Source organism: Pleurodeles waltl, chromosome 1_2, assembly GCF_031143425.1.
Source record: "Pleurodeles waltl isolate 20211129_DDA chromosome 1_2, aPleWal1.hap1.20221129, whole genome shotgun sequence".
Taxonomy (NCBI): Eukaryota; Metazoa; Chordata; class Amphibia; order Caudata; family Salamandridae; genus Pleurodeles; species Pleurodeles waltl.
Window position 1 is genome coordinate 338,532,607 of NC_090437.1, and position 22,528 is coordinate 338,555,134.

A 22,528-nucleotide genomic window follows, 5' to 3' on the forward strand; every position below is an offset into this window, starting at 1 on the left:
TGGCCTAGCAGTTCGGGCTGGACTGTTCCCATGGGGAACAGGGTCAAGACTGATTTGCATATGGCTGGGTCCAAACTGGAATGGCATGGGCAGCAAAAAAACGATGGATTAAACCCAGATCTGTGACTGGGGGTGAATGTTTGACAATGTTCAGCATTCCGTCCATCACTTGTTGTTTTTGCATTTGTCGCCCTAAGTGGGAAGGGTATGCCCAGACGTGGGTCCCGTGCTTCCCATGCCACTGGATTCAAGCTAGCCTGGCTGATGAGGGGTGAAACCCCGAAACCGGTCCCAGGATGCTTGTTTCCAGTCCAGGGAAGACCTGGCCTAGCAGTTCGGGCTGGACTGTTCCCATGGGGAACAGGGTCAAGACTGATTTGCATATGGCTGGGTCCAAACTGGAATGGCATGGGCAGCAAAAAAACGATGGATTAAACCCAGATCTGTGACTGGGGGTGAATGTTTGACAATGTTCAGCATTCCGTCCATCACTTGTTGTTTTTGCATTTGTCGCCCTAAGTGGGAAGGGTATGCCCAGACGTGGGTCCCGTGCTTCCCATGCCACTGGATTCAAGCTAGCCTGGCTGATGAGGGGTGAAACCCAGAAACCGGTCCCAGGATGCTTGTTTCCAGTCCAGGGAAGACCTGGCCTAGCAGTTCGGGCTGGACTGTTCCCATGGGGAACAGGGTCAAGACTGATTTGCATATGGCTGGGTCCAAACTGGAATGGCATGGGCAGCAAAAAAACGATGGATTAAACCCAGATCTGTGACTGGGGGTGAATGTTTGACAATGTTCAGCATTCCGTCCATCACTTGTTGTTTTTGCATTTGGTATGCCCAGACGTGGGTCCCGTGCTTCCCATGCCACTGGATTCAAGCTAGCCTGGCTGATGAGGGGTGAAACCCCGAAACCGGTCCCAGGATGCTTGTTTCCAGTCCAGGGAAGACCTGGCCTAGCAGTTCGGGCTGGACTGTTCCCATGGGGAACAGGGTCAAGACTGATTTGCATATGGCTGGGTCCAAACTGGAATGGCATGGGCAGCAAAAAAACGATGGATTAAACCCAGATCTGTGACTGGGGGTGAATGTTTGACAATGTTCAGCATTCCGTCCATCACTTGTTGTTTTTGCATTTGGTATGCCCAGACGTGGGTCCCGTGCTTCCCATGCCACTGGATTCAAGCTAGCCTGGCTGATGAGGGGTGAAACCCCGAAACCGGTCCCAGGATGCTTGTTTCCAGTCCAGGGAAGACCTGGCCTAGCAGTTCGGGCTGGACTGTTCCCATGGGGAACAGGGTCAAGACTGATTTGCATATGGCTGGGTCCAAACTGGAATGGCATGGGCAGCAAAAAAACGATGGATTAAACCCAGATCTGTGACTGGGGGTGAATGTTTGACAATGTTCAGCATTCCGTCCATCACTTGTTGTTTTTGCATATATATAGCAGCACCAGGATTGCTCTGGAGCCTGTGCTGATGTCTCAGCAGTGAATGCTGAAACACCAGAAGAAGAGGAGCGCAAGGTGGCAGGGACAGAAAGTGGTAAGTTATTTTTTAAATTATTTTTTATTCCCTTCCAGACCCACCTGGTTCCCATCCCCCCCCTACCCCTCCCCTTGAGATTTGCGGTGGCGGCCGCTGAGAAACGGTTCTTTATATGTAATCCAATGTAACTACTACAAATGGAGTCAATGATATTCACCACAATTGCATTATCAACATTAAATGAATTTCCTTTCCTGCTTCCATTTCTCACATAGCTTTCGGCTCACCTATATTAGGCAGGTGTAAAACGCTTTTTCTATTTATGCACTCGACAAACAAAAAGTCGCCATAGACTTCCACTTGAATTGAGTCACTGTGTTTGCAAACCTGTACCATTCTCCAAAATTGGTAATTCCCCATTGATCTTAATAGGATCACCTTCTTAAGCGCCTGGCTTTACCAGCTTTGTTGAGGCAAAAGGCTGACAGATATGGTCTTACATTCCCAGAGACTCATTTTAGGCACATTCTAATTATTCGGCATTCTGTATGATGGATGATCCTCCTCTCGACGACAGCTGTACCTCCCCTGCTCTCTCATCCACAGCTGTTTTATATAAGCCCCGCAGCTGGACAGGCAGCCGCGGTCACGACATGAGGTGAACCCCCTCCCTGGACAAGTGTAAGTAAAGGCCGCACGCTGACCAGGCGGCGGCCATTTTCTCTCCTCCTGAACAAAAACTGCCACTGTCTCCAAGGCCACGGCGGTGCAGACATGCGATCCTGCTGGACAGCCAGATCGGATTTCTGAAGAGTAAACACGCGCACCGCCGCACAAACAATAGGGTGTCAAGAATGTGCAGTTTTTGGTTTCTTTTCCCATCATCTGTTATCGTCAATGACCGACTTGTGGTAAAGAAGGGTCTGCAGCCACTTAGAGAAACACAAACAGAACATGGAAACAGACCGCATTGTGTTGTGCAATGCATAAACACAGCTGTACAATGATGGACTATTAGCACCGAGGAAAATACACTGGCGATAACTTGCACACTCTAAGCACTAACATTGCGCATGTTATTGTTTTTAATCTCAAGGTAAAATCATTCCAGTAAAGTGGCAGATGACCTTCGAAGACCAAAAGCAATTACTGGACTTTCAAGGGGTGCCTTAAAAATCTCCATTCTCAGGTATAATGCCAAATTATGTAATTTCAAGTATATTTCACGGACCAGTGAACACTCGAAGTCTAGTCTTTCTGCTGAAAGTCTGGATATGGTCACCAAAATGAAAGTGCCTTACCATCTCAAACAGATTTTGCTTATATGTTATTTTATAACAGGGATTTTATGCTTGGAAAGGCTAATGTCTTCTTTGCACTTTAGCTTGTCTGGGTTGTGTGTTAAAGCCCATAGCTGCCTGTAGTGCACAATAACACTTTACTCTGTTTTGGTGTGTATGCGTTGCCTTAAATCACAGACATTCATAGAGACGAAGTCCATTTCATATGATCATTTGGTCTTTGGGAGGTGTCCGGATTGTGTGGTCCTGTGGTCTGATTACATGCAGGTGTTGAATTATGAATAGTAAGGTGGTTAATATATGTACGTTTAGTAGACCACTTCTCAGACCTGCCTCCCTGTGTGAGTGTACAGGGAGAAAGGGACGTGCCCCTGGCAAGGGAGTAGGGCCAGGGCGGGTGGGGCTTTGAATCCTCTACTAAACAACTACAGCTGCTCTCCCCTACAACAGTGTGGTGCCACGTCCCATATCCCGGGGAGGCTCTCATTGGAACCCAGCTGTGTAGATCATTCATACCTACGCTAAAAAACCCTTTCTTGGCAAGGGTTTCCAGCTCACCGTGCTTCTGGGCCTCTTCTTAGTGTGGCCACATGATGAGACCAGCTATCTAGATCATTCATAACTGAGCTGGAAACCCCCATCTTGGCAAGGGTTTTCAGCTCACTGTGCTGTTGGGCCTCTTCACAGTGTGGCCCTGTGATGAGACACAAAACCATGTATTACACATCAGCACCAACTGAGCTGTCAGGCCTGGCTTCTGCTGTCAAAGATAAACCATAACAGGTTCACCACACAAGTGTTTCTTGGTGCTTGGTGCTACTGACATATTAACTTTGATTATTGGTCCCCACTTAAAAGGTAGTCGTTATCCCGGATGAACCTTCCGGTGGTCAGTTCGTTCCCTAAAGGGATATGTAGTGGCTGGCCAAGTGCTGTTGATGTGTGATGTGGAAGATTAACATTTAGACAGTCAGCACTGTGTTGATTACAAAATATGGTAATTTCTACGGGACAAGCAGATGGTTTATGACGCGAATGATAGAGGAATGTAATACCAGTGTGTTGTTGTAGATAGACATGATGCTGGTTGAGTTGGCCTTTGTACTGTGGTCGATTTGAGGGAGGTGGATAAAGACATGTACTAGTTGAACAGATGTTTTTAGGCCCTGCAAAGAGGTGCACAATATGTGTTTGGATTGAAGAGTGACATATTGCCAGTGATTTGGCCTTCAGGCTGCAGTTCTGTTTGAAGAAGGTCACTGGCGGTGTTCAGAAGGTTGTAGAAATGTCAGATAAGGCTCAAATCACAGTTTTACACAATAAGCACTGCATCTCCGGGGAAATGACAAAGGCAAGGGCAATGACAATATCACAAGCCCTGAGACTGCAATTTGATGCCCAGGCAGTTTTCTAAAATGTTGCTATTGATGCACCGAGAACTACGGAAATTTCATAAATCTTCAGATCACAGTTTTAAGCAACATATTTTTGAAATATGGGGGAATCAGGTTTGGAAATTTACAATATAACAGGATGGTGATGGTAATTTATTGCCCACGACACGTTTTCAAATCTTCCCTTGAAGGGAGCAGAGGGTTAAGTCTACGAAAATTCAAAATAATTGTTTCAACCAACAAATATTCTATATCTGAGAGGCTCGCTGAGGTTAAAAAAATTAGAAGACCGGGAATGGCAATTTTGTACCCCAACACTGTTTGCAAATTTTCACTACAAAGACGGAGAAAGCCACACCAATGCAGGACAATAACAAAACAACGCGATGAAGGCTTATAAAACTACAGTTTAAGCCATTACTGTGCCAGACCACTTTGTCTCTGCAAGGAATCATTTATTGCAGGCCCTAAGCACTCAGAAATTGATAAGAAAACAGGCCAGCAAACCCAGCACAGATTGAAATAATGCTGATGAACCAGGGTGATTGAAAAGGCAATCATCTCAAAATAACATACAAATACAACTAATATTAAAAGCAAATAGTTTGTGATTGTCATGTTTATTCTATACCAGTAACAGTAAAGAAAAAGAGGTAGGGGAGGAAACGCGTCGTAGAGGGTAAGTCGTGACCTTCAAAATCAGACTCCTGGGTCCCCAAAATAACGTGTTTCAGGCAAGTAATAGATAAATATATAAAACACCACGGTACCTCATCATGTCTAGTTGTCTTTCAATTACATGTCCCATACACATCCTATTACATCCCTGTTTATATAATACAGTGTCATTGTTCCCCACCCCTACTGTTCTATTCTTGCTCCTCATGTTCGAAATGAACCCGCTACCATACAAATATCTTTAGCGTTAGGCGTCAACTAGATATGAGTGAAGCATGAAGCTGGAAATCTCACATTGATGGCAAAGCCTGAAGACCACCTTCCTAAAATGATTAAAAAACAGAGTTGGCAGTAAACTGAACTCAAGAGGCAATTTAAGTTGGCATTCTAACACATATGTCTAGTGCGAGCATCATCAAAATACAGAAACACTTTAAAGCTAAAACGCTTGGGTAACAGGAATGTACCACTGGGCACCAGTAGCGGCTCGCGGGCCGTGGAAGGGGCGGGGTGGGACAGGGAGGTGCAGGAGAGGGGGGAGCGAGGCAATAAACATTTTTTTTTTTTTTTTTAAATCACTTACCTCCTCCAGCGCTCCTCTGTCCCTCGACGCTCCTCACTGCAGGCACAGGCTCCCAACCTGCCCTGCGCCAATCCTGATGCTATTCAGAGCAGCGTCAGGATTGGCTGGGTGCACCCAGCCAGGGCGCTCCCAGGCAGACTGCAAAGAAAACGTTTTCTTTAAAAGGTTTGGGGGGGGGGGGGGGCGCGACACTCCTCCGCCCAAACGGAGGAGCCGCCACTGCTGGGCACCCTTTAGACTAGTACTGTACCTAGGGCCACTGGAATTAAGCAATTGTATGGCTGTGGCATTTTTCACATAATTACAGAGTTGCTGCATTGGCCACATAATCCATTATCTGATGAATAATCTGCATATTTCAACACAAAATAGTTTTTAGCTCAAACCAGTGGCATGACAAAGCCCTCTGCAGCCCCCATGATGTAGGGAGGGGGGCTGAGCACACTGTGCAAGGGTGACAAGCCCCTGCCTGGGTCCATGGGGCTTGGTGCCCCCTCACAGTATTTTGCAGGGGGACCCTCCTCAAGTTTTGTTATGGAACTGGTTCAAAAGGTTTGAAAGTTACTAAAAATAGCAGCAACAGGTGTTGCCATGCAGCGAAAGGCCCTGTGCAAAGGTTGACTGTTCACTTTTCTGTTGCTTATTGCAACATTTCGGTATTAAACTGGTACTAACGATGAGCAACCAATGGCCAGCCAGTTATAACAGAAATAAAAATGACAAAATAATGAATTGATACTATCACTAAATGTGCTGCATTACGCAGCATAATTTGCCTTTTCCTGCCTCATAATTTATTCAACCTTGCCACATAATTTGACCCTCCCCTGCCGCATAATTCCAGTGGTCCTAATTATACCAATTCAGATTACATACAAGGTGCCCAATATTGTAATCAAAATGGCAAAGAACCTTCAAGATTGAAATGAAATGTATATAGGTGAATAGGATTAAGAACAGAAAGACGACGAAGAAGATAAATCATGGGTCAGGCAGTGTTTCATTTGTAAAAGAATAAGTGCCAGGGCCTAACGGTTTGCTCAGAAGTTATGACCAGTACTGGCACTATCAAAGGTTGGTGTCATGTATTCTTGATTTCAACTCAGGTCACTTTAATCCATCACAACACACTCCTGGCCTCTTTATATCACTGTTGCAAGTTTCTTTTCATCCCTGCTCTTTCCCTTTGTCATTGTTTTTTAATTTTTCACTTGCTCTTTCTAACATCGTTTGTTTTTTCACTCTTGCTCTGGATCAAAGGCTGTTGAGGAAAAATAAGTGCTGTTGAGGAAAAATAAGTGCTGGTGGCCACTACCGGCTCAAATTAAGCACTGAAGTCAGGTCTATCAGGAAAATCAACGAATCTCTGTCTAAATGAACTAGAAAGGTCTATCTCCAGTTTGTGTCTGACTAACAATTGAAAATTAGGTGTGTGAAACTGTTTTTCCCTAATGTTCGTAAACTTACATGACATTTCTCAAAATTAAGCTTTCAGAAAAAAGATGGTTTGCTGATAACTCACGACTTTTATATGTTAATAAAATTTGCGTAAAGGTCCCAAGAGATATCAACAGGGGGCTGATTTGAGACGAAAATGTCTTTCAGTTAGATATTTTCTGCATGAACCAGTCTGCCACAAACTTACTCATAGGAACCATTCCTCGTGGAAAATTGCTGCCTATTTTCCAAACCCTGAACAAGAATTTCAGAATTGCAAGCTAAATGCAAGATGGACTAAGTGTCTGGCAAAGAGTCAAAGAAAATAAGAGATTTTAATGCAAAACAACGTGATTAAAACTTTAAGCCAATGCTTCCCGGCTCGAGACTATAAAAGGCACGAAAGCAGTAAGTGGGTAAGTTGCTCATCGGCCACATCTGTAAAGTTTACTCAATATTTGTGTCAAAACGAGCCAGCTGCATTTCAGAGATGCATTCGGATGAGTTTTCTTCTTTTTTTTTTTTTTTGTATATGTTTATTGAGAAGTACATGTAAATATATAGACTGTGTTAAATAGAGAAACAATACATCAAATTATGGCCATATATGAAAAATATTATGAAATATTAATTTCTCAGATTTCTAAACACACAAAAAACAAAAAAAACATTATACATATATCAATAAATGCAATATATGAGATTATTTATAAGGCATCCAACTGTGCATTAACTCTTAGTCGGATGAGCTTTCAGATACGCATAATTGGGCAGTAGTATGAAGGCATTAACTATTTCTTCCATCCTGACTTTGGTTTATTATCCAGGGATATCCTTAGAGCTTCATGCTGGCACTAATGTTGTACTTGATTATGAGCAGGTCATAGTTTTCTAACCCCTGCACAAATCCCTACTTGTTTGTTCAAGTGTCAGGACTCGGAGTCCTGTTGTATTTACGCACCTGAAAATCATTAGGTGCAATAAAAACCACATTCTTCACTAAATTTCAGCAAGTCCAACCTGCTGGAATTTAAAAGAGGAAAAGTGTATGGCATTAACCATAAAATATGAATTTTGGTGCAGTAAGCAACTTCACCAAAAACTTGGAATATGAAATAATTATCGCATCGGTTAAATTATAAACCCATCAGCGTGAGATGCATCAAACTCGGACCACTCAAAATAAAGCTTGTTGTTGTAAAGTTTGGCACTGATCCAACAACCAAAAACTAGCATAAAATGTTGTTCCTGTTTTTTCTTCTGGTACACCACGCCAGTTTTCAAGCAAATAACAAAACTTATTTTTCAAGTAGAAAACCTCTTAAGAAAAAGCAACTTTGATAAGACACCACCACACCAGTGCTAAAATTGAGTGCTGTCACCTTGTATATCTAAAAGTATAGCACTGTGTTATAAAAATACATGAAGCAATGCTATCTGAGTTAATTGAAAGTCAGATACATACACTGACCAGCTAGATGTTGCCAAGTACCTCAGTACATGAACAACGTGAACTATCAGATTGCTCTGTCTGATGGGGGCAAGGAGAGATCAGCATTCTGAATGCTCGAGGGCTACTTTCAATTCAAGGTGATGCCCTCTGAGTTGAAGAATGCCCCTGCCATCTTTCAGAGGTTGGTCAATCAGGATCTGTTTTGGCCCGAGAACTCTAGTGCGGCAAATCCACATGATATTGCTGTCTTTAGCTCCACCTGGCAGAGCCACTCTAACTCACCTTAATTAAGTGCTTCAGGCCCTGCTTCAGGCAGGACTGACTATGAAGGCCAGTAAGTGTCAGATAGGGCTGGGATCTGTAGTGTTCCTGGGCTAAGTTGGTGGTAGGCATGTACAGCTTCTTCATACCAAAATCCAGACTATCATGGTTTGGGATCTTCTGAAAACCCAGACCCAAGTATGAACTTTCCTGGGTTTGGCAGGATACTGTAAGAGGGTTGTGAAGGGGTATGGCACAATTATGGCCAATTCTAAAAGAGCTGACTTTTACAAAGCAGCCCAATAAGGGCAAATGGTATGAGGCATATCAGAAGGCCTTTGACATCCTGAAAGAGGTGATGTGCATTGCACCCATTCTCAAGGCACCTGACTTCAGCAAGGAGTTTGTGATTCAGGCAGATGCTTTGGAACATGGCATTGAAGCAGTGTTATGATGATGGCGATGTTCAAGCCGTCACCTTTATAAGCTGGTAAAAGCTTCTTAGAAAGCAGTGTATAAGTACCATCGAGAGATGCACTGGTTTAGACACTAAAGAAGCTGAGCACCTACCTGTTCGAGACTCACTTTAGTGTTGAAACTGGCCACAGAACAGACCACTCAGGTGAGAGTATGGGCTGGATGTAGGTGTGTGCTGCATAGCAGATCATGAAAGACAACTGAGGAGGGTAAAGGAGCTTCATTAACTTGAAAGGGACAGAGGTAAGTCTGCTCATTCATAGTTCAGTGCAAGGTGCAACCCGAGGAAGACACAGGCCCTCATTACAACCTCGGCGGTCTTTACGAAAGACCGCCGAGGCTGCGGGCGCCAGAATACCTCTATTGCTGGCGGTATGTCTGGCTCCCTGTTTCGACTTTTTCGCTGGGCCAGTGGAAAAGTCACATCAACCGCCAGGGCTATAGTGGCGCTAGTACCGCCAACAGGCTGGTGGTACTAGTCACCTTATTTTGACTGCGGCGGTTGTGCCGTGGTAACACTGCCGGGACCGGCGGTATACCGCCATGGCGGTCCTGGCGGTCATAATCCGCCAGGCCAGCGCTGCAAGCAGCGTTGCCCTGGGCATTTCGACTCCCCTTACCCGCCAGTCGGTCCATGGCGGTAGACACCGCCATGAAAAGGCTGGCAGTAAGGGGACTCGGAGTGCCCCTGGGGGCCCCTGCACTGCCCATGCACTTAGCATGGGCAGTGCAGGGGCCCCCAGGCATAGCCCCATCGTGCATTTCCCTGCCTGAGAGGCGGGTGCTACTGCACCCACTGCCCATCAGCATTGCCTCTGGCTCTATTACGAGCTGGCAGAAATGTTGATGTGACTTTTACGCTGGCTCAGCGGAAAAGTCGTAATAGGGAGCCAGACATACTGCCAGCAATGGCGGTATTCTGGCGCCCGCAGCCTCGACGTCCTTTTTGAAAGACCGCCGAGGTTGTAATGAGGGCCTGTACAGCCTTTGTTTTTTAGGCCCAAGGTATCCACTTGTGAACAAACCCATTGGGAGGGAGAGTTGGTCTGAGAACCCGGACTCAAGTCAGAGCTTTCATGGGTCTGACAGGATACTGCAAGAGGTTTGTTAAGGGGTATGGCACCATTATGGAAGTCCCTAAAAGATCTGACTTGTAAGAGCTAACCCAATAAGGTCATTGATGTGAGGAATGTCAGAAGGCCTTTGACATCCTGAAAGTGGCACTGTGCATTGCACCCATCCTCAAGTCAACTGACTTCAAAAAGGTGTTTCTAGTCCAGACAGATGCTTTGGTATCGGAGCAGTGGTACCAGAGAGGAATGATGAGGGTCGGGATCAAATTGTCACATTTATCAGCAGATAACTGCTCCCTGGAGAACAGTGTTAAAGTGCAATCAAGAGATGTACTGGTTTGGTCAGTGAAAAAGGTGAAACCCTACCTGTTCAAGACTCACTTCTGGGTTCAAACTGGCCATAGACCACTCAGGTGTCCCATGTGGATAAGCGGGGTGAATCCTAAATTGTTAATGTGATCCGTTTCCCTACAAGAAATGTTGTAGCTTAGGATGAGAGGGCTGCTGTTTCCTTAAACACACACCTAACTGTGACACAAACTCTCTCCAACAGCAGGTGGCCTGCGCCATCTTATACCTGCCTTAGAAAAATGCACTCTGGGATAGTTTGCACTAAGGTAAATAGGATGTGCTGTAAAAGTGTGTACCACTGCTCCGGGCACTTTTCCAATTGGATAAAAAATTAGATAAACCAGGGGTCACCCCCATCCACTGGCTACTGAATTGTACAAATTTGGACCTCTCCACCAGCTCCTCAGAAACACTTTCTGTAGCTGTGGAGGGACAGAAGAAGGACTGTGCCTGCTGTTTGAGACATGTCAGGAGACCTTAAGGAATGGGCTCGGCTCCCACTTGTACCAGGAACAAAGAAGTGGACTTCAAGCATCAATTGCCTGATATCTTGTGTGGAAGACAACAATCCGAAGAGACCATTTTCCTGAAGTGCCCATCCGGACAGGTGCAAATGGACCTGTAATGGCCCCTGGTGGTCCTGGGACCCTTGCGGTGTCCAGTTGTACTTCCCCAAAAATCTCCATTTCCAAACCAATGAAGAACTGGGACTGGCCACCCAAGCCGATCCGACCCGACCAAGATTTCAAGTTGTTCCTACTTGGAGCTTTTTGGCACTTCAGCAGAAGCTTGCACCAAGGCTGTCTGACTTTAGTGCCCTTCCCAGGCACAGACTGCAGCCTTGTCCTGCTGGAGGACTCTGAACTTTTGAAAAGAGACTAAGGGCCTGATTTAGATTTCCGCGGACGGGTTACTCCATCACAATGATGACGGGTATCCAGTTCACCGAATATATAAATCTTATTATTTCCTACAGGATTTAAATTTTGGCAGATGGGATATCCGTCACCATTGTTACTGAACAGTCTGTCTGCCAAAATCAAAATCAGGCCCGAAGTCTAAATGAAGAAATCTTGACAGGGGAAGACACAAAAAGTATTCGGCCGATGAGCAGATTTCTCTGTGTGCAAAATGTGAACTTTTCTCATTCTGAGCATTAACTGCCCAAACCAACAACTTCAGCAGGACATCATCGAACATCTGAGAAAGCTCAGAGAGGTCTTTCTCAGACACAATCTACAACTTTTCCCTGCTGGAGGATTTTGACTTCCACTTCAGAGATTAGGCCAGAAGGTAAGATCTTTTACCGGGGTAAACCTGCTTGGTGTATCTAATCTGAGCTTCATCGCAGTCAACCTAAAATAATGGCTAGGTCCAAGTCACAAGCTAACGGTGTTTTCTACTGACCCTACTTATTCTAAGTGGTTTTTCTCTTAAATATTTTAACATTCATAACTCCGGTGTTCCTTATTAGATTTTTGTTGTTTTGGTGTAATTTTGTTTATTAATTACATTTTCTTCCATTTTATAAATTGGAGTGGGATTTTTAATGTGGTGTGTTTTTGGCTTTGTAACTGTTTGGTATTTCTAAATGGTTTACACATTTTCTCTAATTCAAGTCTGTCTGCTCAGTGCCATAACTACTAGGGTTTGGGCTCAGGTTTAAATTATTGAAACCTTTGCCTGGACCAAACAGGTTCTTGATTTTGTTACTTGAATTTGACTACTATCCACCCAGACTAATAATTACTTTCCTTTTGTCCACAAATGCAGATATGGAGCAGGAAAATATACACAAAGACCAAGATACCTACATACATACATTTATTTTCACTAAGTCAGCAGATATAAAGGCACAAATGCACACAGTCCAACAAATATAAGGGTGCCAATACACTCAAACTATCCTACACAGCTGCGTGATCAAGAGGCACACAGTCATGTGCATCAGTGGATTACAGGTTGATGTGACGCAAGGGGCTCCAAGCAATGCACATAACGGCAGGCAAAGTGATGTGCATTTTAAGAACACTCGTGGTGCACCACAATGAGGAAGCGGTATTATGTGGACTATTTTTCAAACTGAAAGCTTTGTGCTGAACTGTGGGTCAAAAAGGTTTAATTTGTTTTTGCTTATACGTAACACCAATCCAAAACCAATCATGCCTCATAACGCAATTGATGGCCAGGAATGGCACAAGGATTTCTCACATTCCAAATGGAATTCAATTCCGAAAGATGATATGTAAGATGCACACCAGTGCTTGAAATGGACACCAAGAAATCCAGTGTTTCACTTTTCCAAGGTACCTGTTTGCTACTGAGAAATGTCTGTACTCTCCCATTAACAGTACTGAAGCTCTGACGTGACGTGCTGGTATTCTCCTTTTCTAATGAAACAAGTGCTGGTACTCTTCCTGAGAGTATGTGCACATTTAAAGCAGTGGGACACTCAAAACAAGTGAATATTCAGGCATGTTTTCCATGATTTTGGGATCAGGTGGCGATGTAGGGCTGCTGGCTTAAATCAGCTTAAGAATTGTCAGACTTGAAGTAGAGGCAATGTTGACAGATTTGTTCAATGTCTAGTTGTCCATCGCAAAGGTGTTGGATATCTGTGCTTTAAATGCTTACTATTTAACAACTATTAATGATTGCCGTAATATTCAAGCATTCTATAATCAATGGATGCCATGGTGATGTGACTCTTGTAATGGGTAAAATGAGTTGCCCTCTGCCAGTTGAAGCAACCCTCTACATAAAATCTGTTGCTGGGTGGTGACAATGCACTGCCAATACAGCATCTCCCAGGACGTTTGGTTAGATATACCTATCACAAAGGGAGGACTTAATTGGAAGAAATATGTAGGGGCATTACTATAATCAAGCACTGTGTTCTAAAATGAAGTGGTGCTTTTTCAACAACATACTGCGGTTACAGATGTAGGTAAAACTTTCCAAAACTGCCTTCCTTGCATCTCTAGGAATATTCTGTTTAATTACCATTAATCCTAGTACTACTCTTCCTCATCCCAGCTACCCACCCAACCTAGATGTTCTGTGATCTGCTCCAAAATGAACGTAAGGAATGCCAGTCCCTTTTATGGCACGACGTATGTAGTGATGAGGCGTGAATTCACATAATTTTATTTCAAGAGTTCTTGAATTGGATGTGTGGTCCACTGTATCAGTAATGATAATGACTGGGACAAGAAAGGAGAATGTACTGGTAATGTGTGCAATTCTGTTAAACTGCAAACTAAATTTTGATCCTATGAACAACTGGCTTCACATGGATTAGATGAAATGTGGTGTGCTGTTATATTACTTGTATTCGTAATGAGCACTATCAGCCACAAGGGTATCCTGGTGATGAGCAGGTGTGTCTGTCTAGCTCTGCTGATGGTAGGCTGGATAATTGAAAAACCAGGTCTTCAGCTTCTCGCAGAATTGAAGAAGAGGAGCGGCGACTTTGATGAGGAGTGTGAGGCTTTTCCATGCTTTAGGAGCAATGTAAGAGTATGCCTGCCCTCCTGAACTGGTTCTGTATATGCGTGGGATGTGTGTGAGCAGGATTCCTACACAGTGGAGGTGTCTGGTTGGTTGGTGAAAGGAGATGCAATTTTTTCTCTGGTTACTGAAGACTTAGTATCTGAGTTCCCCAAGCGCTGTTAGTGACAACAATTGCGAACATATCAAAAGAAGGCATTTGTTGAATTGTTACAATGAGCATGCATCTGAGATTCTTGTAAGTGTAACCAATCATGATGTAGCTTACCTGTCTCCGTATTTCATTTCCACACCATTCCTTGCCCAGCTGATGACTGGCTTTGGGTATCCTCCAGCTTCACAGTGAAGAAGTACACTCTGTGTCCCACTTGCCAGGGCAACAGTTTGTCCAAGGTGAGTTACCACTTCAGAAGCTGAAAGTTGCTGTGCAGCTGAAATCTTCCTCAGTATTACAGGTTTTCTATAGTGATGGTTGTGGGAAACATTAGTTGACTCTATAGAGCTAAAAAAATCTCCATCGATAGGAGATGTCCTCAAGGAGCTTGTAAATCCTGAAACAGGCTTGTGGAACCTAGGTTCAACAGATCCTAAACCAATTCTTTTTCTCTGGTTACTGAAAACAGATTCCTGGTTTTCCCAATTACTCCTGATCACCTCTTGTGCTAAATGTGAAAGGATCTGTTTCCTATAATTTTCGCGCATTTCTAAGGGATGCTCTGATAAGGTCCTAATGATGTCATCTAGCCGATTTTGATCAATGGCAACTGCAAAAGGAAAGATGAATTCATAACTCTGATCCTCTTCAGCAGAAGTGTTTCTCTCAGTGGAATCCAGCCCTCCCCAATTCTCCAAGTTTTCTTTGGGCCATATATTCAGCTCCAGAAACTTTGAGACTATGTCATCATAGCGACTGCTGAAATCCGCAAGAAGGCCTCTTTTTTCTGTATTGCTTTTGTTAAAAAGAATCCTATTGTCATGTTTATCTCTTGGTCTGGAGGCTTCATTTAGGCTGCTCTTTTGCATAGTTTCTTCTTCCCGGGTTCCAGAAGGATGAGTGATAATCTTGTTGTAGTTGCCAATGAGTTTGATTACAAAATGCTCCTGGGCAGGCCCAGCCATGCATGTGTACACTCCCACATCTGAAGGTTTTATTCTGTGAAATTTGATGTAGCCATGTGTGGTGACGGTAATGTGTGCTGTACTGAGAAGGGGCTTGCCTTCCTGTTCCCAGGTAATCAAGGCCTTGCGGAACCTCCGCACAGGGCATCTCAGGACAACAGACGTTTTTGGGAGCAGGTATGCAAAGCCACCTACATTGAACTGAAGTTTCTTCTGTTTTCTCACCTGAATGTAAATCTTCTTCAAGGATAAAATATGGGGACTTTGCTTCTGACCAGGCCTGCTTTGCCCTGAAACATAGTTTAAAAAGGTGTGGGTTAGTATTGTTATTTCACTGTGGGTTCATCATGCATCAATGTAATACTGAGACGCTGCTTAACAATAAATACTTATATCATCTTTATTATCTCTGTCTATTTTCTAAATCAGCCACAAACACTGCTTTTCTGTGAATCCAGAATCTCATGGAAAGTGGGAACCGCTTCCATGGTGTTCTCTCTAAACAATTCATCAGGTGAAATCTCAGGGGGATAATGGTCAGCAAAAATGAGAATGAAAATAAGAATAGCATGTAATATTCTGGAGTCTTGCATTTTTCAGTGGACTCTCGGGATACAACCTGTAATCTCATACTATTCCTGCAAATGTGGTATTGGTAATTTTAGGGCCAGGAAATAATGATGCAGAATTTCTACATAAGTTGTGATGGTGTTCTGCATATAAAATGCACATTTTAAATGAGAAGAAATAGCGTAAATATGCAGTATTACAAAGAACTATCCTGTCGCCCAACAAAATAAATTAATGAACCTGATTTTGAATTCTAACTTCATCCACCTCTCATTTCATTGAAGTTGCCACACTTTTAAAATTGTAGTGATTTAAAATCTGGTGTTGTAGTAAAAGGTATATTTTCATCTAATCAGTCAATTTATGTTCTACCTCAACATGCTTTACTTCGTAAAATTCACATTGGAAAATGAATCCCTGTTTTGTCAGTTTGATCTTTAGGTGGCTACAAATACAAACATGGGGAGAAAAAAACTCATATTTAGAAGGCCTCTTAGGAAGTTAGCAACCTTACCCTAATGTCTTTTATAGATTTAAAACTTACACTTTTAAAAATAAGGTACCAGTGGTGTATCTCCAAACATAGGGTGTTTTCTTCAGTAAAGATTACAAGCACAATAATTAAATCAGGACTTGTGATGCAGTATTTTGCTAGGTCTGATAACTGGTGTATAAGAGAAAATATCTAGATGAGCGTAGATGGATATCCCACCATATACCACTTTTCACGTTTCATGCATCGAGAGAAGCAGCTTTCATTTAGTTTGCTGAACATACCATTTAAGCAGCTCTGCTCTATGTAAAATTCCTACACTCCTTTGACTGTTCTTGTTTTTTGTAGGTATCTTGACTGTCATGACGGTACTCCCCTGCAGTTAGCTGCAATATACAGAATGATAGGCGTGGCTACTAGAACTATCCAGTTCTGTGGCTGTGATATGGCTATACCACACAGGCTAAATAATTCACCATTGTAGATTTAAAAAACAAAATCTGGCTCAAAGAGATCAAATGTTACTAAGAAAGAGGCTCACAAATTGCTGTGCAGTGGAAGGCCCTTAAACAGGTCACCTCTGAGTTTCTGAGTGCGGTATTTAGGTGTTAAATTTGTGCTAATGAGGGGATTATTTCTTGCTTGGGGGAGTGAGAAGTGTAGTTTAGGGTACCCTTCAGTGGCTGCTGCCACTGAACGGTGGTGGCCGGGGGTTAAATAAAAATAATAATAAATAAAAAATATACATCTCCTGGCGATGAGTTCGCCTCTCCAACGTCCCTTGTTCTCTTCCCGGAAGCACCTAGGCTTCCAGCCAATCACGACACTGCTGTCACAAGCATGACAGCAGCGTCGTGATTGGTGTGAGCGGCCTGCTTTGCTGCTCACAGAGGGAGTAAAGGCCTGTGCACTTTCTCATCCCGGCTGTTGAATACCGCCAGGTTGAGAAATGCAAAGTGCGCATGTCTATTTGGCTGGCCCAACACATCTGGCCAAACAGACATGCACACTTATTGTGCACATAAAACTCCCCCTTCAGCACTCCTCCGGCCCCCTCCTGCCCAGACCCGCCCCGGAATAATAAAATGATAATAACATAGCGTTATTGTCATTTTATTTTTCCTTTTGCTGCATGCAGAGGGGGGACGCCCCTCCTCCTTAGCGGAGGAGCCGACGCTGGTACCTTCTAGTTCCCAGTTGCTAAGATTTTATCAAACTGAGAGGGCTCTCCTATGTTACATCGTCCACAGAGGCTTTTAGTGGCGAATCTCTTTGATTATTTAGCATAATCCTCACCCACTGGAAATGAGGGAAACCTTTGTCCAGACAGTATTAATGCATGTTTGAATGACAAATACTGAAATAATAGTGCCATAGAAAGTGCTGCATTATCCTACATAATTTTATTTTAAATCAGAAAATTCTTGCAATTTCGTAAGAAATAAAAATAACAATATGCCAATGTGCACACAGTGAATACTTTGGCATTCCCAAGTGAGTGCTCCATGAGAGCATTAGCTGTCAGTCTCTCAACACAATACAGGAGCACAGGAATACTTCCCTGTATGTGAGTGCACATGTTTACCAAACAGAAACTAGGTGAATTCAGCCCTGTGACAAAAAACATATTAGAGAAAAAGCAGGAAAATATGAACGGAAGGAACCCTAAATTTACTATCTAAAAAATTGAATAAAAGCATTTAATGCAAATATTTCTTTTTTCTTTTTTGGAAACCAGGTCCGTGCATCTCAAGGGCCATTCACAAACATGGCGGCCTATTCTCCAACAATATTTTGTAGCACGTAAAGTATTACTGCAGCAGTACTACTCACCTACTACGAAATACTTTTCACTAACCTATGGAAAGAGACCTTCCCCTCCGCCTTTCTTGTCTTTTCTGTGCGGAGATCTCCACACTCGTAAACCTCGGTTTTAGTAGTAAATGTCGGAGGGCCAAAAGGGTGTGGCTGGGAAAAGGGGAAAACTTACAACAAAGTGGGAAAGGAACCATTAAAGTCTGTACAACCATCTATTAAAGGAAAATATGAAAAAGACAAATCTTCACCTGTCAATTAACTGAGACTAACAAATCTTTTTCACAGCATAGGGGTTATGAGCATACAAATTAAACGTGCAATCTGTAAATGTATCAATATTCCAGAACACATGACAGTGCACAAGAGGTGACCGGGCTGATTGCGATGCACTCTACAACTCACTCACCTTGTACAACACTTGCTCTAATCCTTGACACAACAGATGCTCCGTGGCCTGATCACTGTATCAGTTTGTATATACCAAGGCCTTCAAAATGAATCAGGTTGACACGCAGGACCTTCAGATCCGGGCCAAACATGATGCTAATTAAACTGAGTCCTCACTCAGCCTCTTAAGAATTTCTTAAAAGGTGTATGCTTCATAAAAGCTCTTCTTATTATTTAACAATTCAACATGCCACGTAGACTATCCAGACACTACGGAAGGCAGATTTGAAGCGATGGTAGAGTGGAGGTGGTGGGTGATTTGTTCTCTGGGGGATTTCACAGCATATGCCTGTGGAACAGTTTATAGCACATGCGGCCACAGCGGCAGCAACAAGAGCTACTTGGTGGTTATTGGGAACCTTAACCACTTCGCTGCCAGGCCTTTTCCCCCTCCTGTGCCAGGCCTTTTTTTGCCTATTTGGGGCAGTTCGCGCTTAGGCCCGCATAACTTTTTGTCCACATAAGCTAACCAAGCCAAATTTGCGTCCTTTTTTTCCAACATCCTAGGGATTCTGGAGGTACCCAGACTTTGTGGGTTCCCCTGAAAGAGGCCAAGAAATTGGCCAAAATACAAGGAAAATTTTGTTTTTTTCAAAAAAATTGGAAAAAGTGGCTGCAGAAGAAGGCTTGTGGTTTTTCCCCTAAAAATGGCATCAACAAAGGGTTTGCGGTGCTAAACTCAGCAGCTTCCCAGCTTTCAGGAACAGGCAGACTTGAATCCGAAAACCCAATTTTTCAACACAATTTTGGCATTTTACTGGGGCATACCCCATTTGTGCAATTTTTTGTGCTTTCAGCCTCCTTCCAGTCAGTGACAGGAATGGTCATGAAACCAATGCTGGATCCCAGAAACCTAAACATTTCTGAAAAGTAGACAAAATTCTGAATTCAGCAAGGGGTCATTTGTGTAGATCCTACAAGGGTTTCCTACAGAAAATAACAGCTGAAAAAGAAAAATATTGAAATTGAGGTGAAAAAAACATCAATTTTTCTCTACTTTTTACTCTGTAACTTTTCCCTGCAATGTCAGATTATCGAAAGCAATATACCGTTACGTCTGCTGGACTCCTCTGGTTGCGGGGATATATAGGGTTTGTAGGTTCATCAAGAACCCGAGGAACCCAGAGCCAATAAATGAGCTGCACCCTGCAGTGCGTTTTCATTCTATACCGGGTATACAGTAATTCATTTGCTGAAATATAAGGAGTAAAAAATAGCTATCAAGAAAACCTTTGCATTTCCAAAAAGGGCACAAGATAAGGTGTTGAGGAGCAGTGGTTATTTGCACATCTCTGAATTCCGGGGTGACCATAGTAGCACGTGAATTACATGGAATTTCTCAAATAGATGTCTTTTTTACACACACCCCTATATTTGGAAGGAATAAATGTAGAGAAAGACAAGGGGCAATAACACTTGTTTTGCCATTCTATGTTCCCCCAAGTCTCCCGATAAAAATGATACCTCACTTGTTTGGGTAGGCCTAGCGCCCGCGACAGGATATGCCCCAAAACACAACGTGGACACATCACAGAAAACAGAGCTGTTTTTAGCAAAGTGACTACCTGTAGATTTTGGCCTCTAGCTCAGCCGCCACCTAGGGAAACCTACCAAACCTGTGCATTTCTGAAAACTAGAGACCTAGGGGAATCCAAGGAGGGGTGACTTGTGTGGCTCGGACCAGGTTCTGTTACCCAGAATCCTTTGCAAACCTCAAAATTTGGCTAAAAAAACACATGTTCCTCACATTTCTGTGGCAGAAAGTTCTGGAATCTGAGAGGAGCGACAAATTTCCTTCCACCCAGCATTCCCCCACGTCTCCCGATAAAAATGATACCTCACTTGTGTGGGTAGGCCTAGCGCCCGCGACAGGATATGCCCCAAAACACAACCTGGACACATCACAGAAAACAGAGCTGTTTTTAGCAAAGTGACTACCTGTAGATTTTGGCCTCTAGCTCAGCCGCCACCTAGGGAAACCTACCAAACCTGTACATTTCTGAAAACTAGAGACCTAGGGGAATCCAAGGAGGGGTGACTTGTGTGGCTCGGACCAGGTTCGGTTACCCAGAATCCTTTGCAAACCTCAAAATTTGGCTAAAAAAACACATGTTCCTCACATTTCTGTGGCAGAAAGTTCTGGAATCTGAGAGGAGCCACAAATTTCCTTCCACCTAGCGTTCCCCCACGTCTCCAGATAAAAATGATACCTCACTTGTGTGGGTAGGCCTAGCGCCCGCGACAGGATATGCCCCAAAACACAACGTGGACATATCACAGAAAACAGAGCTGGTTTTAGCAAAGTGACTACCTGTAGATTTTGGCCTCTAGCTCAGCCGCCACCTAGGGAAACCTACCAAACCTGTGCATTTCTGAAAACTAGAGACCTAGGGGGATCCAAGGAGGGGTGACTTGCGGGGCTCGGACCAGGTTCTGTTACCCAGAATCCTTTGCAAACCTCAAAATTTGGCTAAAAAAACACATGTTCCTCAAATTTCTCTGGCAGAAAGTTCTGGAATCTGAGAGGAGCCACAAATTTCCTTCCACCCAGCGTTCCCCCACGTCTCCCGATAAAAGTGATACCTCACTTGTGTGGGTAGGCCTAGCGCCCGCGACAGGATATGCCCCAAAACACAACGTGGACATATCACAGAAAACAGAGCTGTTTTTAGCAAAGTGACTACCTGTAGATTTTGGCCTCTAGCTCAGCCGCCACCTAGGGAAACCTACCAAACCTATGCATTTCTGAAAACTAGAGACCTAGGGGAATCCAAGGAGGGGTGACTTGTGTGGCTCGGACCAGGTTCTGTTACCCAGAATCCTTTGCAAACCTCAAAATTTGGCTAAAAAAACACATGTTCCTCACATTTCTGTGGCAGAAAGTTCTGGAATCTGAGAGGAGCCACAAATTTCCTTCCACCCAGCGTTCCCCCACGTCTCCCGATAAAAATGATACCTCACTTGTGTGGGTAGGCCTAGCGCCCGCGACAGGATATGCCCCAAAACACAACGTGGACATATCACAGAAAACAGAGCTGCTTTTAGCAAAGTGACTACCTGTAGATTTTGGCCTCTAGCTCAGCCACCACCTAGGGAAACCTACCAAACCTGTGCATTTCTGAAAACTAGAGACCTAGGGGAATCCAAGGAGGGGTGACTTGCGGGGCTCGGACCAGGTTCTGTTACCCAGAATCCTTTGCAAACCTCAAAATTTGGCTAAAAAAACACATGTCCCTCACATTTCTGTGGCAGAAAGTTCTGGAATCTGAGAGGAGCTACAAATTTCCTTCCACCCAGCGTTCCCCCAAGTCTCCCGATAAAAATGATACCTCACTTGCGTGGGTAGGCCTAGCGCCGGCGACAGGAAACACCCCAAAGCGCAACGTGGACACATCCTAAATTTTGGAAAAAAACAGAGGTGTTTTTTGCGAAGTGCCTACCTGTAGATTTTGGCCTCTAGCTCAGCCGGCACCTAGGGAAACCTACCAAACCTGTGCATTTCTGAAAACTAGAGACCTAGGGGAATCCAAGGAGGGGTGACTTGCGGGGCTCGGACCAGGTTCTGTTACCCAGAATCCTTTGCAAACCTCAAAATGTGGCTAAAAAAACACATGTCCCTCACATTTCTGTGGCAGAAAGTTCTGGAATCTGAGAGAAGCTACAAATTTCCTTCCACCCAGCGTTCCCCCAAGTCTCCCGATAAAAATGATACCTCACTTGCGTGGGTAGGCATAGCGCCGGCGACAGGAAACACCACAAAGCGCAACGTGGACACATCCTAAATTTTGGAAAAAAACAGAGGTGTTTTTTGTGAAGTGCCTACCTGTAGATTTTGGCCTCTAGCTCAGCCGGCACCTAGGGAAAGCTACCAAACCTGTGCATTTCTGAAAACTAGAGACCTAGGGGAATCCAAGGAGGGGTGACTTGCGGGGCTCGGACCAGGTTCTGTTACCCAGAATCCTTTGCAAACCTCAAAATTTGGCTAAAAATACACATGTTACTCACATTTCTGTGGCAGAAAGTTCTGGAATCTGAGAGGAGCCACAAATTTCCTTCCACCTAGCGTTCCCCCACG

The 22,528-nt window shown here is 43.9% G+C and overlaps 1 protein-coding gene across 1 annotated transcript in view; it reads right to left on the minus strand.

Moving 5' to 3' along the window:
* The window catches only part of ADAMTSL1 (ADAMTS like 1), a 731,427-nt gene that overhangs the window by 171,511 nt on the left and 537,388 nt on the right, over positions 1–22,528 (minus strand). The window contains exon 19 of the mRNA XM_069239462.1: positions 14,275–15,415. Within this exon, the coding sequence (XP_069095563.1) occupies positions 14,275–15,415 (1,141 nt within the window). The remainder of the gene's footprint in view (positions 1–14,274; positions 15,416–22,528) is intronic.